The sequence below is a fragment of the Hetaerina americana genome, unplaced genomic scaffold, assembly GCF_022747635.1.
Source record: "Hetaerina americana unplaced genomic scaffold, ioHetAmer1.1.p SCAF_10, whole genome shotgun sequence".
Classification (NCBI taxonomy): domain Eukaryota; kingdom Metazoa; phylum Arthropoda; class Insecta; order Odonata; family Calopterygidae; genus Hetaerina; species Hetaerina americana.
The window spans coordinates 21,901,447-21,911,473 of record NW_027286070.1 but is presented as its reverse complement, the minus strand read 5'-3'; the positions used below and the strand labels follow the sequence as shown (position 1 = coordinate 21,911,473).

The following is a 10,027-nucleotide window of genomic DNA, read 5'->3' as shown; positions in this document are numbered from 1 at the left end:
TTCTTTTATGTAGAATGATACCTCCTATCTACCATACAATTTTTAGAATTGGGGAGGCTTAGAATCCATTGTCACAAGCATAGCAGGCAAGTTAATTGCTCCCTCATAATGCCTGATATTAGACATCCATTCAATGGACACCATGCTACATAAAAAAATGCAACTAGTAGTCAAAATACAGAATGTATGTGTAATTTCCACAAAAGAGCAACATCCATCATCATCGTTGATTATTACTACATTCATTTTTTCATTTGGTTATTTGATGATTTTTCCATAGAATATGCTATATGCATGAAAATTTCAGTATCCATTGCTTTCATTCTCCAATGCCAAGAAGCTGTAAATATTGTTTTGGCATTTTATGCTAGTAACTGTCACAATATAAATGAATAGGCTTGTCTTCATCATTCTACCAGTTTTATTTCAGCAATGCCATTCTCTTTCACTTAACCCGATGGAAATTCTAATTACCTCATTCAACCCATTGCCTGAATTCATTTCAATGCCAGCTTTTCCACAGTCCATACAGTGGGTAAAAATCATTTCACCCCACAAATCGAATAAAAAGTACACAAGCGTAAAACTTCCTGTGGCGCATGGATTCTTCATGGTTGTTTAATTGTGATTGCACAACAAAAACTTCGCGAAAAAGATATTTCTGATCTTTTAAACATAATTCTTACCAACGGAAAATTCGATCATCTAAATTACACCACTAACAGCAATGGACGATGAAAAAATAAACATTAAAAAAATATGTTTTTCCAAAACTAAAAAAATTAAAAATAAATTTTGGTTCCTAAAATAAATCTATGATAAGAGGAATAAGATCTGCTGGAGTAATGCAAAGATTTCAAGTTACTCTACCATGAAATTTCCTCCATAATTTCGGGATTATTTTCAAGAACACTTACCCTCAGAAGATTGAAGTTTTTCTTGAACATATTCTCGAGATCAAACATATTTGAAGTTACTGCTACATACTTTCCCACACGTGAATACCGCCATAGTTCAAATCGTACAAATAATATTGATTTTATTTTGTTTTTAAGAAAAAGCCCGGTTCAAAATGTTTTGGAAAATGGCGGAGGCCGTGTACTGCTTGGTTGCAAGTTAATGATTATGGTTTCCTACAGTACAATTCTCGAATCACTCCTTTATTTTGAATTTTTTTTTGCAAGTACTTACCAAAAATTTTGAATTGTGTGTCATAGAATGTCTTCCAGCACACCGTGGACCAAATTCAAAGGAATGAAAATTTCAAATGGCTGTTCCGAGCAATCTACAAACACGGAGGAATCGGGAGATGATGCGGTAATGTTGGAATTATCTGAAAAACTTAAGGAAAACCTGACCCGGAATCCAGCCGCCTAAGGTGTGCTGTAGATTTTCAATGACTTTGCTGTAATTGGATCAAGCTTCATAATGTTTTAATCCGGATTCAGTTTAATTTCATCCTTTTATTTTGATAATTTGGGCACAGATTTTAAGTTAACTAGGCGCAATTTACAGCTGAGCATTAGGAGTTTAGTGCATCTATGATTGCATGAAATGAATGAGTATGTGAAAGGCGTCTCTTTAATGTTTTAAAGGAATGATATTGTTTTGAAAGATATTGCACCTAATACATTAGGTCTTCTTGTACGTGAACCCCGATTATCGCAATTTTATTGATCGTGAACATCCATATCTCAATGACAGGATGAAACTTCGAGTGTAGGCAGTGCCTCAACCACCGATAATACTTCCCGCAGTGAAACTCCAACGAATCGTGGTCGGAAAGGACGTCGTGGCAGGAAAAAAAGTAAAGTAGTGAATACAATGAAGTTGCAGTATAAATTCACGTGAGTTCGCGACGATACTAATTTTGGCAAAGGCTCGTATTTCTTTATTATGTGCGAGGCTGTTCAAACACTTCAGCTTAGGTATGTTCTAGTTAAGGTGTCATATAACCTTAACTTTGTCTAACTCTACAGGTGTAGTGTGAAAGAAGATCATGGGCAGCCGTTGTTTGGCGCCCAGTTCAACCATCACCTGAGCAAAGGCCAGCCACTCATCTTTGCTGCCGTGGGAAGCAATCGAGTAACAGTTTACTCATGTCCTGATAGTGGAGGAATCAAACTGCTTCAGTGCTATTCAGATCCTGATGTATCCTTAAAATATAATTAATTTCAGTATTTAGTTGTTATTTCTGGTTTCATAGTTTTTCAAAGGGAAGCACTCAACCAGTCCTTACTTTTCTTTGAAAGATGAACCTCCTTGGACCATAAGGGTGGTTCGCGTGATAAGGAATCTCCTAAAAAAGAGGGGAAATGCCTGCAGTCATAATGGGCTCTACAAACCAAGTTTTGAACGAAAATATGCTAACGTGGAGCTTATATTGTTTGGATGTGGATTAAAATAACTTCTATATCAGAACTCTTGAAACAAAGGCTATGGTCAAAAATGCAAAATCCGTTGGCAACCATCCTTGAATTTCAGAATATAACGATCAAAATTAACATTGCACATTGATTATAATCGGTGGGTATTTGCCAAGCTAAGTAAAATATCATGTCAATGGCTGTGGTAATGTACATTTCTCTCTTCCAAAACTATGAATTTCATTTTGGTTAGGAGATTTGAAACGTTTATAATTCAGCGTTAACATGAACAGCTGATTATGTTGTAAAGCGAAGTTATGTAATGGCTTTTTATGTCATAGTCACACTTGAAATGTTTCTTTAACTGCTGTATCAAGATTGATGAAAATTATTATACATGTGCTTGGTCATTAGATGAAGAATCAGGAAAGCCATTACTTGCTGTTGCTGGATCACGTGGAATCATTAGAATATTTAGCCCCGCAACAATGTCTTGTGTTCGGCATTATATTGGTATGTGTATTTTTATACAGTTTTTATATTTTTTAAGTGCAATTGATTTGAGCTATGGATGAAGACATGAGGGTATTGGTGTGAGACTGAAGAACATTCTATAATGTAAAAAACTTTGAATGCTTAAGAGTAAATTGCTTAAATGGCAATATGTAAGAATAATAATTAATTTTCGGGTCCTCTGATCAAATTGGAAATAATCTGGATTGATAATACAGATGAATATTGGGAAATAAAGAAAATGGTGTCTTGAATAGGCTTAATCATAAATGAGAAAGAAATTAACATTTTTAAGTTGTGAAAAATGTAAGTAATGAAATGAAGGGTTAATATTTAATTTGCTAATGAACTGGTAATAGTGCTAAAATAGTGCTCATGAATCACACAGTATAGAATGTGTAGAACTATTCTGGCATGAATATGCAAATAGAGAAGTGAAAAGTAAGTCTGGTAATCTAATCTTTTCTAAGATTTTCTGTGAATTTTTGAAAAGAAAGTCTGGAAAATTTCGTTTTCATTGTGTTCTGTTGCTTTTTCTGAATTTTAGAAGGCTCCAGAAGCACATTGTGGCTAAATATATTTTGGGACAACTAATATTTAAAACCATAGGATTGCTGAAAAGTAAGAAACAAACAGTGATGATGAACTCTGTCAAAGTTTTGGAATATGGTATGCTCGATTCAAGCATGTCATATTTTTATTTTCAAGTTGTTTGTCCTGGTTTCAAAATGCACCAACCTCATTGTTAAATATTTCATACTTTCATTAACTGTTAGCTAGAACAATTTTTGCAATACTTCTTGAGAACAATCTTCATCATGATTTTGATTGAGTTAAAATGGTATTAGGTACACGTGCAAGGAACTTGGTGATCTGCTACGAGTACATTTTCTGTGAAGTCGAAGCAACTTGCAGACTCTGTTTAGGTTAGAGTTATAAAAGCTTAACACTACAACTAAAGAATATTTGAATTGCATAATGCTTCTTTTGATGATTTCTGAATTTTTGTTTGTTTATACATTGTGATTATTAATCTCTCAGCATATTCTGATTAATGAAGGGGTACCTCTGTAAATTTTATAGTGACTTCATAATAGCATAATCAAAAGAAACAGTTTTATCTTTTAGTCTCCAATGTTTAGAGATACTTTGTCAGATTTAAGAAAATTTTTTTTTATGAGCAAAGCTGCTACTCCATAGAATAACATAATGAAAGCTCTGGAGTAATGAAATTGAATAAAAATCCAATAATGCCTACTGAAATGAAAATTTTTCTCATACTGGAGGATGGTTTCTTTTACTTCTTGGTATTTGTAAACCAATGTTGTTGAAACCCAGGCGGATTGATTTGTTAAGGCCTGGATTCACTGGTATTTAGATCCAAACCCAGGTTTTTTAATCCTGTGGCATTTTGGGACACCTGGATTTTTTCATCAGTGCTAGTATGCCATCATTTATTTCAAGGGCCTATGTGTGGCATATTTTGGAGTACTTAAGAGTAAGTTGCATCATTTCATCATGGGAAATGATTATTTACTAAATTGATGATTACTTTACAGGTCATGGACATGCAATAAATGAGCTTAAGTTTCATCCCCGTGATCCCAACCTTCTTTTGTCTGTATCTAAGGATCATGCACTCCGTCTCTGGAACATAAAAACTGATCTCTGCATTGCTATATTTGGAGGAGTAGAGGGTCATCGCGATGAAGTTCTTAGTGCAGTAAGTTGTTAGTAACCATGCAATTGATCCTCCTCAACACAGCCACTGGGATGAGTGCATTCAAATAGTAGCCTTTTAGTTTTCCTCTGTTAATATTTGTTTCCAAATCAAAGTGTTTCAGCAGCCGAGGTCCATTTTCCAAGAATTTTTAATGACAGTGATCTGTTAAAATTCTTGATCGACTGTAAACTTATTGAGTTTTAATCACTCCCTTAACATTTTCTGCCAAAAGCAGCAGAGATTTCGTAGGAATGAAAATATATTTGAATGTACATGTGTGTGCTGGGTGACATTGGCAAAATAATATTTGCTAATGTTAAGAAGGATGAATGAAAGGAGGTTGATACAAATATCATATTATGTAATTAGAATGCATATTGGTTCTAGTAATGACTTTTCTGGTAGTCATTTTGCCATGTCACGCACCTCTACATGCCATCTATTTTTGTAATTGATTGGATAGACGTTATTGCAGTTTTGACCTTCACTACTTTTGAGTTTTAAGGGGAAAATGGTTTTAGCAATTCTCAAAATTAGAAATTTATGTTTCTAAACCGTATGATGTTCTTAGTGATACACATGACAACATATTAATGGAGCTACTTATTATTATGCGAAGGGGCAGGTAGTTCAGTGGGTAGACTACTGTGCTGCTTACCTGAAGGCCTGGGATTCTAGGTGATGCCTCTGGGTACCCTAACTCAAGCTGAGTAATTTTTTTGGTACCAAATTGTCTTGGGAAACCATTGGGTTGCCCAGGAAAATAGCAGGACTCCTGACCTTGATGTGTGAATTGCACATGGCTTAGTACGAGGTGAGCTCTACAACTGCCTATCAAATCAACCTTTCGGTTGATTGTTGTAATGATTTGGTTGTCTCCTCTCTTGTTATGTGCCAGCATCAAAGTTACAAAGTATGGGTGCAAAATATGCTCATTCGAAAAAAGTCTGTAATCAGATGCTATACAATGAGTAGATAATATCTTGCTTTCTTCCCTGTTAGGATCCTAGAGATGTATGTTCTGAATAGTAAAATAGTTTGAAGAACCACAGTTGGTTGCTCTTGTTGGCCAAGCAATCTGAAACGTTTTGATCAATGATCCACTTGAAACCTATCTCTCTTTTGTATATTTTCTCCTACCATTCCATTCTTGTCCATCTCTTGTTAAGATTTCCATGCATTGTGTCCAAGAATGTAACTCGTTTGAAAGACAACTGAATTCTGGTTCTACAAGCATTGGGATTGAGCCATTGGAGTCCCCCCATTTTTTCTAACACTATATTGTATCGAGGATGTAATTGTTCATTTGTTATTTTCAGGATTTTGATCTCAAAGGAGAGCGAATTATGTCATGTGGGATGGATCATTCACTGAAACTTTGGCGCCTGGATAAAGATAAAATTAGGGAAGCAATTCGTGATTCATATCTTTTCAATGCTAGTCGGAGTGTCAGGCCTTTTGATTCTGTGAAGGAGCATTTTCCTGATTTTTCAACCAGAGACATCCATCGCAATTATGTTGACTGTGTAAGATGGTTGGGAGACTTTGTTCTATCCAAGGTATGTATGATTTTTCTTCCAGTTTGCATGGAACCTGGTGTGCCTTTGGCTTTTAGTAATACCCGCCCAAAATAAATAGCGTTGTAGTGGAAAATTGAGTCAGTTCAATAGAAGTGCTAATATTGGTAGCTGAGGATCATTTAATTTAATGTGGTTTATATGTGCAGTCAAACCTGATTATTTTGATTCTACTTAACCGTCTGGTCCATAACCGGGTACCCATTTCAGCTTCGCAGATAGAATCAACTGACTTTCCCTTAAAAAAAATTGTATGACCGCCCAGATCCCCAAAATTGAAGTAGTTTCTCACCAATTTTTCGTAAAAATGTTTTGCAGTCAATGATTTAATGACAGTTATTAACTACTAAACTTAATACCCCCTCCGTCATAACCGGGTACCCACTAAGGTGTATGAAAGCCGGATTTTATGCAGACTAAAGAGACTATCAAAGTGTTTATGTAACTTGACTTTCAAATAAATGAACAAAAATAATGTTTGTAATTTCCTTCATTAAAGCAATTTTTATTATAAACAATAGTAAAGATAGTAGGTAAAAAAAAATCTTTCTTTTTTTTCTTTTAGTTATTTTTTCTTTAATTTATAATAAAACAGTTCCATGCAAAAGATAGCATTCAATTATTATAAATAACAATCATTTAATTATTTTGCATACTCCTCACATGTCGTGGTTGTAATACAGTGTTCATCACGAACAGGGAACTCATAGCTTTCGAGCTTTGCGACGTTTTTTGAATTTGCTCTGGAGACAAATATGGCATGAACCAGTAATCTTTTTCCTTCTCATTGAATCCAACTGTGCCTGAAGTTTCCCGGCTGTTGGTTGCGTATGTAAATTTATGGCTCGACCTAAAAAGCTTTCAATCGCCACTATGGTTACAAAATGCTTCATGATTTGTGCATTATTTGAACGATTTTCGACGAAGAGAGTACACAGCTCTCTGCCAAGTTGCCGATAAAATAATCGTCATTCATAAGTTTTTTCGAGAACTATTTATTATTCTCATAACAAAGAATATATACTGCAAGGCAGGGTATATCGAGAATATTGTAGAAAAAAGCTTGGGGCCACCTGCGAGTTGATCTTTATGAAGTATGTCTACCTAGAATTTTATCCACTCACTCCACTCCAGCTTTTGACCAGTTATAAAATTCAATAATTTTGGTTTTTCTTTGCAACATCACCAATCTTTGCATCCTTATGCATTGATGATAGCATAATTACTGTCTCAATTTTTTTGGCACCTAACTGCACATGGTTACTTTTTCATGAAAGCCAAACGCAGTGGATAATTCTTCTTGTGTTTTCGATGCAGCCATTGCTGGTGAAATGTATGGCTTATTTTTCTTCAAAGTGCCAACGATTGTTAAATCTCATGATAGTAAACATTTTGCCAATGGCAGAGTAGTGAAGTAATTATCCATTGTATATTTCTACCGGATCCTTTGTACGGTGCCACCAAGTCTTTGACAAAACTCTCGCCAACGTTTTTCTCGCATCCGGCTTTTGATTTTCCAGTGTAAAGCTGTCCAGCAAGTGCATTGGAATTTTCAGCGTCACATAACCACCATACTTTGATTGCAAACTTGGCTGACTTTGATGGAATATATTGAGTGTATTTAGTTTGACCCCGGTGTGGCCAAAGTTGCTCGTCAATTGTCAAGTGCTCTGCTGGCTTATAATGTTTTGCCAAATTACTATTGAATATTGTCCAAAGGTCTCGTATTGGAGCCATTTGTCGTCTTCAAGTCTCACTCACCAACTCCCTTTTTTCTAAGCTGCATGTAATGCCTCTTCCTTGACCTTCCTACACATTAACCAATTATTCATATTTTGCATGTAACTAGTTAGTGTGTAATGAGCAATTCTAGCAAATACTGCCTGTAGCCCTGATGTATAATTCATTGATTTCCAGCTTCTTAATTTTAATGTTTGTGTGTTAATTAATGCTAGCTTTAAGTTATTTTCATGAATGCCAATATGTCCAGCCTTTCCAATGTCAATTCCATTATATCTGAAGAAGCTGATGTCAATCACGGATTAGAATAATGTTGAGACTTTATTTTGACTAAATATTGTTTAGTGTCCCAATTGTATTAAAAAATTTGCATGCCCTATGATATTAGGTGGTAATTGGTATTTATTTGAATTAGGTAGAATTACAATTGTTTATTGGAGAATGTGTTCATTTATTTCCAGTCATGTGAGAATTGCATAGTTTGTTGGAAGCCTGGACGTCTGGAAGAGAAAGAAATTCGGCCAAGTGACACTCATGTTACCATCATCCATCGGTTTGAATACAGGGAGTGTGAAATATGGTTTGTCAGATTTGCTATGGACTTCTGGCAAAAGGTATTATCACATAATTCTTAATAAATTATTACTATACTTTTTGTAAATTTTTGAAGAAATAATCATAATTAATCACAAATTAGCAGGAAATTTGCAAGATTTTTTAAAATACTGAAATTGTAAAATAATTTTAATTTCCAAAAACAAATATCCTTGGCTAACTTTACCTGGCTCCAACTTAAGAAAAATCATCTGTGCTATCATTTTAATAATTCTGTGGCCTTAATTTGTGTAAAAATGACAAGTTTTTTGTTGACAAAATATCATTAGAGGTTACATGTTATGGAAAAATGATTTCACTCCAAAGCAGAGTTCTCTACTTTGTAGTGTATTTTTGGATAATTAATACAAATATTTATTCTGTCAACAGATCCTGGCTCTTGGCAATCAGATTGGCAGGACATATGTCTGGGACCTGGATGTAGAAGACCCTGGGCAAGCCAGATGTCTTACTTTAGCACATCCAAGATGTGTTGCTGCCATTAGACAAACAAGCCTTAGTCGTGATGGAGGTGTTTTGCTTTGTGTGTGTGATGATGGGACTATTTGGAGATGGGACAAAGTGGCCTGAGGGAATTTTGAATCATTTATTTTATTATTGATTTTTTTTCAAATACCCCATTGAATTCCTGTAGACTATGGACATCTTTCTGGACTTGATAAAATTGATTTTTTACAAAACTTGATCATTCCATGCTACTTTGCATTTTTATCAAAGAGCATTTCTTGTTGATTACGTTTGAGGATGATTTGTATTTGAAATGACCAGTGGGTGTAGGCAGAGCAGTATGGCTTAAAAACTTTTGAATTTCACGAGTTTCTGTTTCCATTGCACATTTTGAAATTTTTCAAACTTGAATGGAATGTGGTATTTAAAACTGCTGTCATCAACTCTGAATCTATTGCATGGGTGACCAAATTTTGAGCTGGTTAGTGTATCATTCTGCTCATGTTAATTAACTGTAAAGGTAAATTTTAGTGCACATGGGCTTTTTTCTCTGTTTTCTATTTTCTCATGTTTTATCATGACAAAGTAGCCCAACTTCAAAATGCCTAGTGTGCTGGTGGAGGAGGAAATCAAAAACCATTGATGTTATTTTAATTCTCAAGCCATTACTAGCCAAGAAATATTTTCAATTCCTCATGAAGTAAATCTAAATATTTTTTGAAATGTGACATTGCCGTTAAAAACTAGTCTGATAAAATATTAGACTAGCTAAAAATGCCTACCATGATATCACTGCCAATGTTGTAAAACTGTTGTGCTTGCTAAAAGTTGTAGATAGTCATAAAATGAAGTATTTATGTTCACTCCAAGTTATTGTGATTGGCTTTAAATTTGAAGTAACATTTAATTTAGAAGCTATTATTTGTATTGAATTAGGTCATTCAATACGTGATGGCATGTCTTATACAGTTTTAGTAGAATGGTTCACCGAGTTGGAATTTTTTTTACTAATTTTTATTGTATTTATGAAGAATAAAGCTTTTTTC

The 10,027-nt window shown here is 34.7% G+C and overlaps 1 protein-coding gene across 2 annotated transcripts; it reads left to right on the top strand.

Annotated features, from left to right (window-relative positions):
• Window positions 1–1,099: 1,099 nt before the first annotated feature.
• On the top strand, window positions 1,100–10,027 carry LOC139698364 (polycomb protein EED-like). Of its 2 annotated transcripts, none has more exons than XM_071597270.1 (8): window positions 1,100–1,317; window positions 1,705–1,847; window positions 1,980–2,151; window positions 2,744–2,879; window positions 4,439–4,602; window positions 5,922–6,161; window positions 8,381–8,533; window positions 8,904–10,027. In XM_071597270.1, exons 1-8 carry the CDS (start codon window positions 1,219–1,221, stop codon window positions 9,102–9,104), a joined length of 1,308 nt encoding a protein of 435 aa, XP_071453371.1. In that variant the 5' UTR covers window positions 1,100–1,218; the 3' UTR covers window positions 9,105–10,027. The 2 variants fall into 2 exon arrangements, with proteins under 2 accessions (XP_071453371.1, XP_071453373.1); XM_071597272.1 differs by having other exon boundaries at window positions 1,225–1,378.